Source organism: Symphodus melops (genome assembly GCF_947650265.1).
Source record: "Symphodus melops genome assembly, chromosome: 1".
NCBI lineage: Eukaryota > Metazoa > Chordata > Actinopteri > Labriformes > Labridae > Symphodus > Symphodus melops.
This window is the reverse complement of record NC_136691.1, coordinates 46,479,437-46,498,128: the sequence shown is the minus strand read 5'-3', so window position 1 is coordinate 46,498,128 and position 18,692 is coordinate 46,479,437. Positions and strand designations below refer to the sequence as shown.

General features: G+C 38.3%; 1 protein-coding gene across 1 annotated transcript; it reads right to left on the bottom strand.

Moving 5' to 3' along the window:
- Positions 1–6,920: 6,920 nt before the first annotated feature.
- lhx6b (LIM homeobox 6b) lies at positions 6,921–14,386 on the bottom strand (the record flags this gene model as incomplete). The annotated part of the gene is made up of 8 exons (XM_079337070.1): positions 6,921–7,632; positions 8,177–8,348; positions 9,476–9,571; positions 9,729–9,829; positions 11,356–11,576; positions 13,428–13,549; positions 13,919–14,050; positions 14,381–14,386. 8 exons carry the CDS (start codon positions 14,384–14,386, stop codon positions 7,550–7,552), a joined length of 933 nt encoding a protein of 310 aa, XP_079193196.1. The 3' UTR covers positions 6,921–7,549.
- Positions 14,387–18,692: the final 4,306 nt, after the last annotated feature.

The following is an 18,692-nucleotide window of genomic DNA, read 5'->3' as shown; positions in this document are numbered from 1 at the left end:
GGTGACAGTAAGAACTTTCAGGTGATTTTGTCTGTGGGAGGCACTGACTGTTTGTCAGGGTGGAGCCGCTGTCTGTGTGTCCAATCACACAGCAACACAAAAACAAACAGGAGGATACAACCTGACACCTTGTTGAAGTGTTGAAAAAAATAATTGAGGTGCAAATAAACTAAACCTGTCTGTGTCTGAACCTGAAATGCAGCTTATTGTCTGCAGCTTTAAAGGTTTGCAAACATTAGAAGTTGTTAGTTGTTCACTCAAATGGTACTACGTTATCCAATAAAGGAAAGACATCAGATACGTATTTACAAACTATTCTGTTTGCATCTACAAATGACTGTTTCATTTGTATATGTATATTTGCATTTGTGTTAATGTGTGTTTTCTAGTTGATTAAAACCATACTTTTTCTAAGATTTAAACAAATGGGTGTGCTCTAAAAGTTATAAACACAAAAGCATGTTTGAGTCACGACTTTATAAACAGTAAATTGTGTGTTTTCTCTCCTTTTACATACAATTCTGAGCAATACTTTGCCCCTGCCTTCATTCAGAGACATCAGCGTTCACCTGCATGCTGAAAATTGGAGGACAAACTGCTGTGACTCTGCAGGCTCCAAAGTGATCCCATTGAGCGCGCTCACAATGCACTGTGAGCGATGTGAGACGCCAGCCTCACCTGAGCACTGCCCTGTGGGATGAGGGGAGACTCAAGAGGAAGCAGGAACAATAGAGGGAGAGAAAGAAAAGAAAGAGAAGACCCCTGAGAAATGCAGGGCGTGGGTCTAGCTGAACTAGAAACCGAGCAGACAGAAACTCTGTCATAGGCTACAGTATGTAATCCTCTCGAACTGTATTGTAAAATTCCTCTGCTTAGCATTATTCTCTTTGAGGGATCAGATCACACAATGACGCTGACCTGGTTTAATTGCTTTACATGCCTGTCACTCCAACCAGCACTGCCCACCTCTGCACTGCGTGCTCACAATCACAGAACAACAACACTGCTGAGATTATACCCGTGATCAAAGTCAGACTTCAGCAGCATCTAGATGTAATTCCAGGTTTTAACACTGATCACATTCTTGGAGGGTGAACATGTCTATTGTGCTTTTTGTCATCCTAATATGTTTTTAGCTGTTTTGCTTTAACAGTGACAGCTTCGCTTAAGGCTATTCAGCTTTCCACAATGGGACAGAATCCGGTCCAACATGGTCTAAAAACTATTTAAATTAAAACAAAGAAATACTCACTTGTTAAATGTAGGATTTAGGGTTTGTTTATAGGATGATAGTTGTGTTTGTGAAATTACATTCTGCCTTTCCAAAAGTGCAGTCATTATTTACTGCTTATAGTAAGTCTGTATGGTCCTCACAGCCAATGTTTGAGTCTTAACTCTAGCACTGCATTGATGTACTGATTTAAAGGTTATTTATATACTTATACTCACCTATTAGAAAAGAATAAATGACCTAGCACTCTCAGATGAATGATACAATCAGCAATTAGTTATGTTGTAATATTAAACATGGAGATCAGACTTAATTGAACCCTACAATTGAAACGTACAAGCTGTTCAAGCTCCTCTTTACCGTTGTGATAGGTTTATCTATAAATGTGCATCATCATCATCTGTTGTCGTACCTCTCAAGATAGGGATTAATGCTTTCATTCACATAGATGTAAGTAAGGCCTTACATTTGAGACACTTTTGGGCAAAAGACACAGAATAAGAATGCATAGACATACTGCCACCTTGTGGACAAAACAAATAATTCATAATAGAGATCAAACAAATTATTGTAATTATCATTATAAAGAAATGCTAAGTGTGTAAACACTCCTCTTCCTAATGTTGTATATGCAACACACTGTGCACAGGGCTGACAGTGAGAATATCCATCTTTGCAAATTTTACTGAAATCAACTGATACAAAGTTTAATGTGCACTTATTAGATTCAAGATTTTTTTTATGTCACATGTTCACAGATGGGTAGGCACTAATAGTGACATAATAGAGCAAGTGTACTTGTTTTATTTTTATCTTATTTTTATATATTTATTTATTTTTTGGAGAGGGGGTCTTCTTCCAAGTTGTTTTAAAGGGCAATGCCATTTTTGACGTTCACAACATGAAGACTTGTATTTTAAACAGATCTGTGCAACAACAGGCTTTTCTGCCTCTGCCATGTTTCACAAGAGGGATTTCAATTCTGCTCTACCTTCTTATAAATCAAAGTAAAGTGCAGTGATATTTCAAAAGCTGTTATCGTTCCGTCCTCCGAACATAAACACATTCTGGGAACCTGCCGTGGGTCCTGTGTTTATTTTTGCACAGTGAACGTTTGGCAGCCAGCCTGGGTGAAGTGAATCATAAGTTTCAGCTATTTCCTCCTGTCGTTCCTCCTCCAGCCCACATGTGCTACTGTACCAATCACAGTTTACACACGAACAAAGTTTCTCTGTTTATTCCTCTAAATCTCTGTTGCACACTATGTGCAGGCCCACAGTCAGATCAATTCATTGTTTGTGCTATCTTTGTTTGGAAACGTGATACTCAATGTAGTTGTGTTGAGCTTTTTTAACCAGGGTCAAATGGCAGGCTGTGCAACATCCACATTCATATTCTCTCTGCCACAATGTGAATTCATGGTGGTTCAGTTTGAGTAGGGAACGGATAATTGACCCAAAAATATCTCACTCATGTCATGTGACACTCACACTGATGCGCTTTAACTCTTTTAAGTCTTAAAACAGCAAGATTGTGCAGAGCATTTAGATGTGAGGATAACACTCAAAGCCTTTGTAAGCTGGGCAGCACATTTTTAAGGAAAGACGCCTGAAATAAAAAAAATAAAAAAATCAGAAATTAGAAAAGTGACATCCCATAATTTAGAGGACAACAGTTTAGACTCTGGGATTCCTTAATGTTAAATATTTTTAATTTAGAATTTAGAATAGTCATAATTTACTAATTACATAACTTTGGCTTGTTGTTGAGACGTTGTCACAGTAACACAAAAAGTTCTTATTTAACCAAAAGTTTTGAAATATAGAGACTTATACACTCTGCATAACATGTGATTCCTTAATATTTCACTCCCTAAATGTTAGTTCTAATGTTTCATACTGTCTGTGCTTATATTTGCCAGAGTAAAAGGAGCAGATTTAACAAGTATGCTCACAAGCCTTTGCCTTGTTAAATAGGGCATTTTAATCAAAAAAATAAAAAGTAGGACAAAAGACAAGTACCACAAAGAGATAAAAAATATTCTAAAAGTTAAGTGTGTGTTAGGACTGCGCAAACATTCAACAGTAAACCCTGTTCAACATGCAAATAGACCTTCAGGATTTCGTTCATGTGAATTTGGTGAAAAAAACAAAACAGATTCAAAATTAATCAGAAATAAAAATTCAGTGACAAAAGCAGATCAAGACAAAACAGTCAATACTAAAAAATCTTGTCATTGGATTGTCTCTATGCATGTTGTGTTTTAATTGAAACACTATTATTAGATTTTTCAGAATCTTACAGATTATTTCTTTTATTTAGTGAACTTCTCTTATTTACAAGATTCAAGTCAGATATTATTGCGCTCGTGAGCCATTAAGATTCTTTCCACGGCATGAGCTTCAAGTCAAAAAATGTTCTCAAGTACAGCAGTAAAAAATCCACCAAAAATGAGTTCACTCTGCCAGAATATGGTTGCATCTGAACAAAACTTGAGAAGAAGGGGGAGGGTGCTGATAAAGATGGGCCACATTGAAATCTTCCACAGAGGTTTTGTTGACTGTTGTGCAGGAGGAGAGCTCATCAGTGTGAAGGAGAGAAACGTGTATATGCAGAGACAAGAGGCACTGCAGTGTATCTAGTCATTAGGCGGCCGAAGCTGTAATTCACAGAGCGAGCGGCTCTGCAATCAGGGGCTTATTCATTAGCATGGGGGGCCCGCTTTCATCTGTAACTACTTGAAGCTGCCAATCACGCAGGCAGACGCATCACATGATGACAAAATGGGGCGGCTTAAATGCCAAGGGATGCTTGTGCATTGGCAGAGATGTGCATAAATGCTGCCTCAAAGCGCTTGTATCTGATAGGGTCTTTAATGGGGAAGAAATGTTGGTTTTTACAGTGTAGTGCTGGCAGGTGGCCCAAACTGTGTCAGCCTGATAACCATCTCTCTGCTCAGCATGAAACCAGCTTTTGTTCTAAGATTTCCCAAGGAGGAGCATTGATTTACTGAGCAGTTTTCTTCCTAAATTGAATTGATTGGAAGTGATTGAGTTGCAAAAAAAAGTTGGATTGAAAGATAAAGTTTAAAAAAAAGAGCTTACTCCCTCTTCCACAGATTCTAGACTTAGACTTAGACTTAGACTGAACTTTATTAATCCTTTTGGGCGGACTCCCTCAAGGAAATTTTCTAATACAGGAACATACACATAGTCAACACACCTCTGTCTTAATATCACAGTGGATAAGGAACCAGTTTGTGCTGTTTTTATACTATGCTTCTGTTCCACAGAAGTCAATAGCAATCATTTACCTTTTTTATATCCACTGATATTTTTCAACTACTAAAATCAAAGAGTCTTTTTTCTTTAAGGTCGCAAAGAAAAGACGTTTTCCCTAAATCAAACATTCCAATAAAAGGTTGTATAGCACATTGAAATAACACTATAGCAGCCTGTTGAAACAGCCTAAATGGTGTTGTTTTAAATCCTGGCTCTAACAAGGCAAATAGCCCTACATTGTGTGGGTACATGGTAAAAGTTACAAATTGATCAACATCTGGCCTTAGACATTGGACTTCTCTCTGTGATTGTCCTGATAAATAGGGACGCATTTGACATGATTGACCATCACATCCTAGAACTAAGACTACAACAATTACTTTGCATTACATGAACTTTAAGTTGGTTTAAATTGTATTTCTCAGCTCAATCTCAGTCAGCCTCGGCTAAATGATAACACAAAGGCTTCTATGCAAACCAACGTTAGCCATGGAGTTCCACAAGACTCATAGTTTGGTCTGACTCTTTTCACCTACTATGCCTGTGAGGATGAGGAAACACTACAGGCTACTGCATAAATTGTTGTTGTTTTACCAATATTGTGAGCAGCACATGATAGTAGCCTAGATACATGATAAACTGATGACATCGTCATCAGGTTAATGGCAATAGGATTACATTAGCCTATAGTGGATTGAGCGATTGCCTCTTCTTCTCCACGTTTTCCTGCACACAGCCAGTTGGCCAAACGTGGACAAAGGGAGACAAGACACATAATCTACAAAAAATGACAACTGATGAACTTACTTGATTTTTAACTGACATTACTACCACAGTAGGCTGCGCTGTCGACTATAAAGTCTTTGTAACCTTCACGCACCTCCACCTGTTACTCCAGTTTATGGTGCGATATCCAAAATGGCGACTCCCTGTGAGGCAAGTAAAGTATTCTGTTAAAACTCAGTGATGTTTGGCTTTGGGCTACCCCTCTTTCTGCCCTTTTTTTTTTTTGACCGTTTGTGTATAGGCTGTTCAAATTCTGCACTTCCCAAAAACCTGGGTTCAATCTATGGATATGTTCAGTTACTTGTACTGAGGGTTACAGACGCTGTTGACAGCTTTTAATTTTAATTTTATTTTTTAGCCCCCTCTGAATTAGGCTATATTGAACTGAAACGTTGCTCAACACCAGAACTGAACTGAAATGGTTATTGGGTATTTTAAGGGTTGATCTTGTGTTTTCTCTCTTGAACTATCAAAATAGCTTACAAAAAGTTGAGTTGTTAAATATCTGGAATGACACATTACTGTTTAGCTTATTGGGTTATTATGGCTATTTGTGTTCAAGATAAAAGATGTGACTTTGACATGTCCTTTCTGCTCCTTTTACCATCAGTCACTTTAGATTTTGTCACATAGTAGATCTGTTGCCATGTTAAAACTACAACAGTGTAACAATGAACTTGTTTTTCACAGCCATAAACACAGTCACAGTGACAGCAAAAGGCAAAACTCTGTTGTGGTATTGCTGCAGTCATACAGTCTGTTTCAGTCAGAATCTGCATCTTATGAGAGCTACTGGTTGGTAACCAGCTCTTGTAATTTTCTTTTCAGCTGCAATAAAAAAAAATCTGTGCCTGATCAGTCACAGTTGATTCAAACTATTGCTGTGGGTAACCTACAACCAGTGAAAGTTGCCCACTGGTTTCTCTCTGGTTGGGGGGTGGAGGGGTGGTGATGAAACTCTGCATATTAAAAGATTTGTTTTAAATTGTCATATCCAAATGTCTTATGGCCGCACAAGTACATATTTTAAAATCAGAAGTGCATGGATGTAGCAGACAACGTTTTTTTGATTTAATAACAGTGGAAAAAAAGACTCATTGATCCAGTCTGGAAGATCCAGATCTAATGATATACTTTAACTCAATGTATCTCTTTCATTCTTTACACAGTAGCTCCTTAAGTGCTGTCAATCAATGTAAGGACTGTAGACAATCTGTGTTAAAGGGCCTCATAGGAGTGGATAAACTGTCCAATCAATGGCCATGCTGTGAGTGTATACCGTAACCATAATCCTTTTCACAGCAATATGGACACATTTCCTGATAAGTACAGCAAGTAAATTGCAGGTTTGTGGCAGGATAATGGGCTCAATAACCATGGGTACTTTACCTCTAACAAGCTGCCTTTTGATATTTGTAGATTTTAGACAAAAAAGTTTCCTGATATAAAGTGCTGACTGTGAAGATGCATTCATATATCTCTGTAAATCTGAAAATGTATGTTCTTTTTTTAACATTTTGAGCTTGACATGCACGAGTAAACACTCCCCTTCTTGCCCTCTGCATAAATTAATCAACCTCTCACCTTATAATTATTCAAACAGCAGCTTTGAGATTACAGCTCTGATACATTTTTATTAAACGTTGCAGTATTTACAATGTACAATCACTGTTTATTCCACGTTTAAACACATTTAAAAGTGCTTTTTTTTCAAAGGGAAGTTTTGTTCTGAATAAATAAGATATTCCATTTTCTGACAACAACACAACAACAAACAGCAAAGCTGAAATTTGCTTTTCACAATACATAAAATGCTGAGGTTTTACTGTTAAAAGTCTTACAACACTCCTTTTCTTCTTCTTTTTCAAAGCTCATAGTGCAGCAGCACAATTAAATACCATGCATGGGCGCCATTGGGCGGGTAAACAAAGGAAAACAAGTCTGACCTGATGCAATGTTTTGTGTCCCATCAAGAGAGGAAAATTAAGTAAGTGGTCTCCTTCTCTGCGTCATAAAAAAACTCCCAGCTTATCCAGGAGGCGGGAATTCCTCCACAGTTGGCTGTCTTTAAAGTTCAGCTCAGCAGTCTCAAGGCAAAGAATCCAAATTGATTTAAAACAGAAACGTCAAGGCCTCTGCTGTCTACCGGGGATTAAACTTCCAAAGCAGAGCAGATTACTGAAAGTACATCCCACAGGGTTTTTATTTCACAACATCAGAGCAGTGATGAGGACAGAGTCGATGGTGGGGGTCAGCGGCTGATTGGGAGTTGTGGTAACTGGATGGATGGGTGTGTCAGGTGGCCCGGAGCAGCGAGAACAGAGAAGGGATGAGCTGCATAAAGAAGAAAGAGAAAAAAGCATGAGTTTGTGGAGCGATTTGAGCATGTTACTGTAATTCAGTTAAAAACATGCTGCTGATGAGGGGTAAAATCTTTTGACATATCCAATAAAGACTGAAGCCACAATGAAAGAGTTTCACTGTGGAAATCAAGATAAAGGAAAGCCATACAAAAAATTGTGTTGGCATTCCTCAGGTTTTCAACACTTAGCTTCTATGATTGTTCTAGTAGTGTAATCACATATCACTCTGGAACAAAGGGCTTTACGTTTTGAGATCCTCTTTGCTTAGACCTTTTGTTCAGGGACACAAACCCCCTTTAATAAGTATAAGGAAGATGGTTCAGGTGGGGTATTTGAACAATGTTACTGTATAGCTATGGATTGGTAGTGTTTGTGTGTTATATGCAATATGATGACATGGTTTTTCATAATGTTAGAGCTAAATCCTCTTAATCTATAAACTAACTAACTTGGGTTGTCAAGTGAAGTGAAGTAAACAGGGCAATTTTTCTGTCTGAAATTGATTGTAAACTCACTGTCCAGATATCCATGCAGTGCGAGTAAATGTGGTCGGTCTGGGCTGCTAAATGGGGAAAAGTGGATGTCGTCTGGCAGCGATGGAGGCATCCTGGACAGCGGAGCGCTCTGAGAGTAGCTGCTCAGAGGAGGCTGCTTTTTGTGTCGTGCTCGGCAGTTCTGAAACCAAACCTGAGAGATACCACAGAAGAGATGAACCTGAAGCATACGCTAAAGCACACACTGGACATCACAGTTTGACGTGTCTTATCGTTCACAATGTGGTTTAAGAGGTTTTAACTTTTCACTTAAACCCTTTTACTCAATGGCTAGGAACTGTATTTATGTATCTACATCCATCTATGTGAAGTCACTTTCTAGCCTCTGAGATGGATGTTTTGCACATGTTATTTGGATCATTTTGTCAGATGAAACAGGACTTTTTAGAAACTGGCATTTATTTGATGTGATTTGATTAAGTGGATTTGGTATGGGGTTACCATCGCATGCAGACAGTGGTTGAAACTAATGTAGAATATCAACTCCATTATTGCACATATATATTTTTTTGTGCTTGATAGTTCTACTCGTGATTTCATGAATGTGTCTAAAATGAGCTTTACCTCAAAGCAATTATCATAAAATTAAAGATTAGACTGTTTGTTGTTGATCTCTGTTAGACAACCTTTATTTAAGGTTAAAAACAAGGTACCACGAATTGTAATTGTAAGGTAATAGTTGTTTTCCCCAGAAATCACAAAGAAGAAAAGTCTCGATATCGCCATCAAAAATAATATGAATTGAAAACTTATTCCTGAAAGATTTTTTAAAGCATGCTTTCAACATCTTTAATAATTCTACAGTAATCTGTGAGTCGCTTCTTACAGTTGACATGTGTATGATATGTAATAATTTAGATGCTTATTTTGGTGCTTTCTTTTGCCACCTTAATTTGCCTCTGTCACTTTATCTCTTAACTGATCACTTTACATTCAACTTACCACTTAATGTCTCAATGTCCTGTATAGTGTTAGTGTATAGTTAACGTATACGTTACGTGCTGTTTTTTTATTTTTATACCATGTATATCTTCATTTTATTAGTTTGTTCTTGTTGTTGTATGTTACTGCTGAAATACTGCACACAGGATTACCACAAGCCTACAATGAATCTTCCATTTTGAAATTGTTTTGGAAAACTATTTAATAATGCTTAACTTTTTATGTCCAACATTATTAATATAAAACCTATGACAGACTCTCACCCATGCAGTGTGGAAACATTGATGTACTGTAATCTTGCATTTCACAGCCTCCTACCTGTATAACTCTTCTGCTCAGTCCCGTCATCTCCGCCAGCTTTTGAAGTGTTTGAGCATCAGGGTTGTTGTCCTGAGCGAACTGAGACTGCATCACCTGACACCAAATAACACACCAAAGTATACAGATTCTGTGAAAAAAAAAGTTAACCCTGTACTGCATAGCACACACAAATGCAAATCCCCCCCCCCCCCTCCACACACACACAAACACACACACACACACACGCAACAAACAAGAGGGGACTGTGTACCTGCAGCTGCTCAGCTGTGAAAGACGTCCGTGCCCTCTTTGCAGGTTTTGGTTGGCAGTCCTGATCTGAGGGTAGCGCTCCCTCCAAAGTTAGGCCTGTCCCTTTAAGAGAGCATGATCACACACCAATCATTATACTGTGACGTTAGGCAAATCAGCAGTTACAAGTTTATTGGCCAGTCGTGTTGAAGTTTGAGTCTATGTCAGAAAATTGACCATTTGTCCAAACAATCCATGCAGCAAAATTGAAACGTTTTCTTGCCAACAACCGCACAGTCCAAAGTATTTATACTGTGACGGCCTACGTTTCCTCACAGACAGCACAGTGGAGAGCACAGTTTAACACTAGAACACTAACTACACTAAATGATTGAAAGATGTAAATACTGTACATTCAATATGGATTTCAGGATTGCAAAAAATAATGACAGACTTTTAGTTTTGTTTCTACCTCTACCACTAGCTAGATGTCAAGTAACCAGAGGTGTGGAGTACTGCAGTACGAATACTTTTTCAGGTACCTGTGCTTGGTACGAGTATTGTTTTTGAAAAACCATTTACACTAATTCTTGTCTTTCTTGCCTTTAAAGCTACTCTGAGGAAGTTTTTGTTAGTGTCAATTTTAGCCCCTGTGGACAAAGCAGTATGTTCGACTGTGTGAAATGAGGCCTTTTCTGAGGATTTCTGATTTGCACAAAGATTTTGAAGTTGGGTCCAATTTCAGTTCCAACTCTTGTTGTTTGCCATTCAGTATACAACAGCCAATCACTGAAAATCAGCTGCTCCTGACAGGCCATACAATTTGGGTTTGTTTGAAATTTTGCTTGTACAACTGCACACGATGACACAGTGGAAGCAGAGCCACAAGCCTATTCCCTAACTGCAGGCTTTTTTTTTTTTTTTACCAGACTGTGCCTGTGTAAAATGGTAGACAGTGTCTAAAAGTGGCAACAGTAGGCATGCCTGTTAAATGTGTCTGTAGCCTACCCTCTTATCACAAAGCATATATTCGCAAAACCTATGAACAAGGAAAACGTTTGCAGAATATAGCTGCGGACATCAGTCAACTAGGGAATAAGCTCTTTGTTGTACTTAGCTTGCCAGCTAGAAGAGTTTTTTTCTGTGATGCCAAGTGTGTGTTTGTGAGACAGCGAGGGCCTCTTTGAAGGTGTTTGGATCTGACCTATGCATATGAGACAACTGACTTCTACAACTGGCTCATTCACACACTGATGACGCTGCTTCATAAGGTGCCCACCTACTCATCAGTCCTAATTTATTCAAACTCATTCACATGCTGCTGGAGTAGCAGCAGGAGCAATTTGGGGTTCATTGTCTTGCTCAAGGATTCTTCAACGTGTAACTGCAGGAGCTGAGAACTGAACTGGGGTATGAATACCCCCCCAAATTTTCTTTGTGATCGTCTTGTTTTTTCAAATCAAATTTATGTATGATTGACCGATGCATCTTAGATAGTGATGTTTTAAAAAATCAGAAAGGTAAATACTTCTTGGGGGGAGTTTCTTAAACTTTAGAGTTTGAGTGATCATGAGTTACCAGAATAGTTTGTCACTGAATCCCTAACTAATCCAAACTGAGCCATCAGAGACAATCAGATGTTATGTTACCATTCTCTGCAGCCCTGCGCAGGTTATCCAGCATGACGTCATAGTGGCTACGGCAGAGTACCCTGCCCTCCACCAGGCCAAACTCCTCCCCGGTGGACAGCTGCCTCTTACAAGAGAAACAGGCAAAACAGGCCAGGTGGTACACGCTGCCTCGAGCCCGTCGCACCCAGTCGCTGGCAAACACCTGCCGGCCACACTGAGCACACTTGGTGCCGAACCTACTGTGAGGAAGACGAAACAGAAAGGTCAGGATGGACTGCAGGTTACTGAGCTTGATGACGATAACCCCACTCCCATTCAGAATATTTTAAATATTTAGCATCTACCAACCTGATGTTGGAGATATATCAATGCAGAAAGAATAATAAAGAATTCGAAAACAAACTTTAAATGTCTGATGATCTTTCAATATCTAATTAGCAGTATAACAACTGTTTTAATCAGAGTTATTTTTCCTCTATTGACGCAGGCAGTTTTGGACAGCCTTCTTTTACCTCCAGATCAGAAATACTAAAGGTCAACTGTATTTTGAACCAACAGCAGCACCTTCTGCTTTATCTGCAAAAAAATCCCTCTGTTATGTACATTTTAACCCTTTATTTTTCTACAGCATTAACTTTGATATATGTTCATTTCCAGCATCTTTTGTTTTTACAATATTATAACCAAATTAATAATAGTATCATCCACTTGGGAAGCAGAACCCAGGACACATCAGTTCACAGTGGTCTCACTGCTCATGTTTATGCTCTGTATAGAGTTGATGATCCACCACTGAAAATTAAGCCTTACTTCTTTGTCAATTTCCCTATTTTATTTAAATAAAGGCAAACTGATTCAGGAAGAAGTAGAGTCTGTAGACAAAGCTTAAGATCTAAAACAAAAGCTAGATACTTTTTTTTAAATGCAGGATCCCTCTACAAAAAGAGGCTGTGAACTTAGCAAAAATCTTGAGGAAAGAGCAGCAACCTTTAACTTATGCATCATTTAAATATTGAAATTCACTAATGTGCATTTAGGGGAGTGATCAAGCAGTTTGTGCACTGATGTGAAGTGGCTTAGAAAGGCTTCATCTATCTGATGAGTGTGAAAAGACACAGCTTTGTTGTGAAGGATTCTTCTTACAGGATACTGAGGACTAAAGGCTCATAATGATCCATCAAACAGAACATATTCCTTCCAGAGAAAATTCGTTTATCATCTATTAAAAACACCCAATAATTGAAATAAACAAACAAACAAATGATGTCCAATGGCTTATCACTTGACAAAATAATCATTTGTTCAAGCTTTCATTGGAAACTAACCGTTTATGCATGATGACGTATATAGAAATGTCTTAAAATATCAACTCGCACGTTTAAAAGTCAATCAAGGTTTCATTTTGCGAACTGTCTCCGCCAACACGATCTTTCTATTTTTTATAAAATACAAAACAGGAATAATCCCCTTTAAATACAGTCGCTACCTGAATCAAAATCCTCAATTCTGAAGGGATCAATAAGATGTTCGGGGAATGACTGAACCGTCCTTGTGATATGGTCTAACGCATGACATCTACAGTTCAAGGAAATTAAAAAAAAAAAAAAATCAACACTGAGGATTGATTGTGTGGACACCTTCGCCTGTATTATTTTTCAGAATAAATTATCAACGCGTCGAAACAAAGACTGGCAAAAAAATAGATTTATAATAAATATTCTAAACGCGTATTAAAAAGAAAGAAGAAGAAAAAAGAACTAACTTTAATAAAATAGATTATATAATTTGGTATTCGATGTATTAGACTCAATTAAAACGATGTGAAATAACTGGCCCACATGCGAACCTTATTCAAACCAAGCCTACGAAGGGGAATAAGAATACTTTTATTTTAGATAGATATAGCCGAGTATTTTGTCAAAAAATTCGATTCGTTGAAGTAAGATTGTACTTTAGGCTCCATGCAGTTTCACTTTGATGAAACTAACTGCACCGATGAACAACGAAATAAACTGTAAAAACGTTCACAAATGCTCGCCTCCTGAAATATTTAGTTAAATTCTGAAACAACAACACTGACGTGTGTTTACCTGAAATAATCCAGTTTGCAGAAGATTTCTTTGTTTTTGACGTAGCAGCTGTTGTGTTGGCGCAGTGACGCTCTGCACACTGAACACTCCAAACAGCCCAGGTGCCAGTTCAGGTTGTTCACCTGTGCAGAGAGAAGAAGCGCGCGCAGATAATCAATCCTCGAGATGTTCAACAGTAACCTACTGCCTGCATAAATCTTAGCCTAATTGAAGAGAATTCTAAAAAAGAACAAAGCCCTTTTTTTAAAAAAAGAAAAAAAGAAAAGAAAATTAATAAATAGAGAAATACCCGTGTATAGGCTAATAACATACAAGGAAACTGCAATGCATGCTCTAAAAGATGACTGCCCATTTAGCTTTTTCCTTTTTCCCCTGTAAAAAAATCTATTGTGTGTAAAGACATTTAAAGAATAATAATAAACAAATAAATAATTGCAGGCTCCATGGACTCGCTCTTTTCTTCCTGAAACATATTTGTCGTTGTGTCTCACCTTAAGCAGGTAGCGGTCGTGGATCTCCAGGCCGCAGCTCGTGCACTGGTTCTTGGTCGCGGTAGGAGAGCAGAGACAGGCGGTCTCTGACAGACTGCCCTCCCCGGACTCCTTCTTCACCTCCGGCTTTGACTGCACCAGAAAAAAGACGGTTTAACATCAGAGTTGAAAGTAATTTTCTTCTTTTTTCATAGATTGTTTTTACATTAGACCAGCCTGTATTCAATGTAGACTACATGTTAGGTCTTAAAGTAGGCCTACGGAAAATAATAGTCCGTGAATTCGCCTTACATCAACTGGCCTGTGGGCAAAAACACAACGTTTTTTGGGGAAAAACAACACTCTGCCTATAAGCTTTTTTATAAGAAGCATATATACAAACATATTTATCTATAGTAGCATCACCTGTTTTTGCTCAAAGACTCGTTTATTTGCTGGCATGATTTTTTTTTTAAATCTCACCTTCATTTATAACTTTTTTCTTTTTTTTCTTTTGAAGCAAAGACTCATTGTTGCACAGAAATCTTGTGCTATATGAACTCTAATCCGCATATTAGAGGCTGATGAATTGAGTTTCATGGTTTCACTCTATCAACATTGCCGATCATAAAACGCGCACAGCCTGGACTTGCAGCCTCCTTTAAACGTGAGCCAAAACACGAGCCCTGCCAGGGTTACTACTCGTGCACAAAGTTTATAAAGAGAGCAATAACAGGCATCGACGAGACCTAAAACAGATTAAAAACAAAGATATCAAATGTTGCAAAGCAGACTGGTCCAGATGTTTTTTGACTCACCATTTCGGGTCTTTAACGCTGCCTATTTGGAGAGAAGATGGAGATCTTGCTGCGCATTACGCATCTCTGCCCCAACCCACACTATATCCGGTCCAAAACAACGAAGAACAGTTTCTCCTGCATTTAAACCCTGGCAACAAAAGACAGTTTGATGCAATTAGAAGAAAAAAAATCCTATATGTGATCGATCATTCTCCCAGTGCGCAATGGGAGGCAGTATTCCCATGCAATCAAACGTGGTGAAAAGAAAAGATGGAACTATATCTGCAATTAGCGCTGGATTGAAATGCTTCGCTTGATAAGTGGCAACACGAGTGTCAATTTCATCTGGCAATCAAAAAATAAAGAAAAAAAGCTCACAATCGAGCCACCAAGCTAAGAGAGAAAATGCAGCACATCCTAATTTCAATAGCTGTATAATCGAAAATCGAAAAATCTCCAAAGTGAAGAGGCTCAATTGGAGTTTGGTCTATTCACAACAGACAATGTGCAGAAACTGCAGCTGATCTCGAGGCATAAAGGAGCTTGATTGTCTCGTGCTCATGATGGACCAATTTAAGCACTTTAGGCTCCCCTGTGTGATTACAGCTGCATTCAGAAAGTGCCAAAAAAAAATCTGCGTTTGGGTGGCAATCCGGAGTCCGTGTTGTCCTTCAGATCGTTGAAATTAACAGGAATGCAAGATTGTGTTAATTACCAGCAGCGGCATAAATATTGGAGGCAGTGAAATAAGACCATATTCCCTATAAGAATGTAAAACATATACTTCATACATGGGAGAACCTCCCAGAGCAGCAAACACATCGTCCAATAAAAGTTTCTCCAGAACATCACCGGCAAAAATATCCAAATATTTCGAAACGTTTGAAACAGTTTTGTAAACAATATTTTGTCTTTTCTGTCCTCAGTAATCCAGCTTCATTAAGTTTGCGGGATCAAACATGCATCTCCAAGACGGACTCTCCAGAGCTGCTGTGGTTTCTTCTCCCCGCCTCAATTCAGTTACACCCAGTTCAGTCAGGCAGGATGTGATGCTGCAAGCTTGACCAACTGTTTGAGGGATCGCTGCTATTTAGGTGCGATTTTGTTTCATACAATTATCAAGAGGTAAAAAAAAAAGTTGTCTGGAGAAACCCTTCATTATTCAAATGTTGATTTTAGATCAGAGGTACTGATAGTTTGCCCAATCAATTAAAACCACTTATTATTCCTAAACATAGATCATTGTTTAAGACCAAAATTAACCCATATATACAGTGCAATTAGTAAATGATTTTAAGCATTTCAATCTTTCTCAGCTTTTTTTTTTTTTCAGTTTTAACCATTTGCCTCTGTGTTCCCTGTTCAGTTCTTATTATTTAAGAGTCAGCTGAGTCAAAAAGACATCCCTTAATAATCTAGTTTTTCCTGTTAATGATGACCATTAGAAATCCAGTCCTAAAGAATAAATGATGGGAGCCCAAATTGATGGACTTTATTCAGTCCAAAAGAACTAATTCAATTAATGAATGAATTAATTAAATGACATTAAGACCAATAAGAGACCAAAAAATATATATATTTGGGGCAATTCAAAGGCACATAGAGCAGTAAATGAACGACAGTGAAGCTCTTCTAAAGTTTAACCAAAAATAAAGTTTCAACAAAAGAATAAAGTGTCAAGATGTAAATAAAAAAAATAAATAAATAAAAAAAATTACAAAGTTAGATACAAAAGAAGGTGGACGGCATTTGGACTAAAGATGTAAACATACATATGCAGTAGTGAATAGATGTAGACAGAACTATAGTGCAGTAAATAAGAAATATAAATACAGAGCAATTTGCAAGTAGGCAGATATATAATAAAGTGAATAATGGTGCATGGCACATAGTAGAACAAGACTAGTCAGGAGTTGAGGAGCAGGACAGCCCTGGGGACAAAGGTTGCTCCAGCAGGGACAGCGAAGCCAGCGTCCTGAGGGGAGCCGCTCTTGACAGTGTGTGAGGGGTCCGGCATGATTCGACCTGCTAACCTGAGTGTCTGCTGCTCGTAGACGGTAGACAGAATCCTTACAGGTAGTTCAATGATCTTGGAACAGACTGTGACTGTGCTCTGCAGGCGGTTTCTGTTCTGGAGGCAGGTGGAGTGGAAGCAGCAGGTTATGGAGAATTTAATGATGCTTTCAATGAAGGCGCAGTAGAAAGTCAGGAGGATGTTCTTGCTAATTCCAAAAGAATTGAGTTTCCTAAGGAGGTATTTCCATTTCCTGAGAATCTCCTGTGTGTTGGAGGAGAATTTCAGCAGGCTGTCAAAGATGGTACCCAGGTATTTGTACCTCTCGACTACTTCAACAGGCTTCCTGTGGATTATGGTGTTTGCTGCTGAGTGATCCATTGCTCATCTAAACCTTTAACAGGTCATGCTTACAGTTTTCCATTAAGAATTACACTTATTAAAAGTAACTAACTCAAAACATCACAATATGGAGTAAAAATTATGTGATACAATATTTGTAAATTATATATACCTTTTTTTTAGACATTGTTAATATATCTGTGATCTGTCAAACAGTAGACAATCACACAAACACACACTCACATTCACACACGCATACGCATACGCACATGCACACAACATATTTCCACCTCACTATAAGTTATTGGCCACTTAAAGATCAATAGTAATTTCGGAGAAACAAATGAATGAACATTTGATTTTTTTTACAGTCCTTTTTTCATTTCTATCAAATTGTTTCCATCCCAATCTCTGCTGCTGAGCAATACAAATTAAAATATAATACATGTTACACTCTTGAGAACAAAAACAGTTAAATTGTTTCCTTGTGTAGACAGTCTAACACTGAAGCTGTAGCTTTACTATTATTCGTGATAATTACTTAAGTCGTAGTGAGATCGAACAAAATAACTGTAAGTAAAGCTTTCAATTAAATCAATGACACTCCAAACCTTATTGATCACTTAAAAAGCACCTCTAACAGCAGGATGATATTGTCTCAGTCTCTTTGTATTGTGCGTTTGTAACACACTTCAGCAGCTCTGTGCATTAAGAGTAATTACCAAATGGAAAGGGGTCAACTGTGAGTGGGCTGGTCAAGAAGTAGGAGGACGTATAGGTGGAGAGAGTGTTATTTCACCCCCATTATCACTTACTTTAAGTGATCATTATCACGCACAAAAAAAAAGGGTGAAAATGTGTGCAGGAAAGAAATGGTTTTGGGGAGATTTATAAGCTTTTTGACCAGTGGAAGGTTGGTGTTGTTTTGTGCTTTGTGAGTTTTAAATCATTTTTTTCGAGGTAGAATAAAAAATAAATAAAAAAAAGGACAGAAGTCACTTGGACTATTTCCATAGAATAATGACATGACAGTTTAGCAGTACACAAATGAATGAATATTGATTTTAATTAGTGTAGTTTTGATAACTTTTGTATTACTGGTGTGTAAGGAACACACCCACCCAGACACATATACACACACATACAAAGAATTTCCTCTTTGAAGTTCTGGCTCTACGTCAATGTGTGATGCACGCCAGCCTCCTGACAATGTTAATACCTGAGGATGGATGGACCTGTCGCATCCTGTGCAGCTCCGCAGACGTGTGAATGTCAAGACACAGCTACTCTGCGACTGTGTGTGCGTGGGGGTGTGATGTGTGACTGCTCTGTACTGTTGCCCTGCCCTTCCTTCAGCTGTTTGTAGTCCACACAAACAATAAGCGACCAGCGCACCACCACAATAAAAACGTACTTTGCCACATGTTAAAGCTATTAGACTCCTCCAGTTAGCCCCAGTGGACAGTTTGATGGCTGGTATGTCAACAACTTCTGACGTCTGCTCACTGTGGAGATGCAGGAAAGGTTCACATGAGGGCAAAAGGTTATTTAACCAGCATCAAGGTGGAGTCTATTTTGCATTAATAAATAACAATGCCAGTGAAACATGTTGGCGTTTGGACAGCTGTATTATGAAATA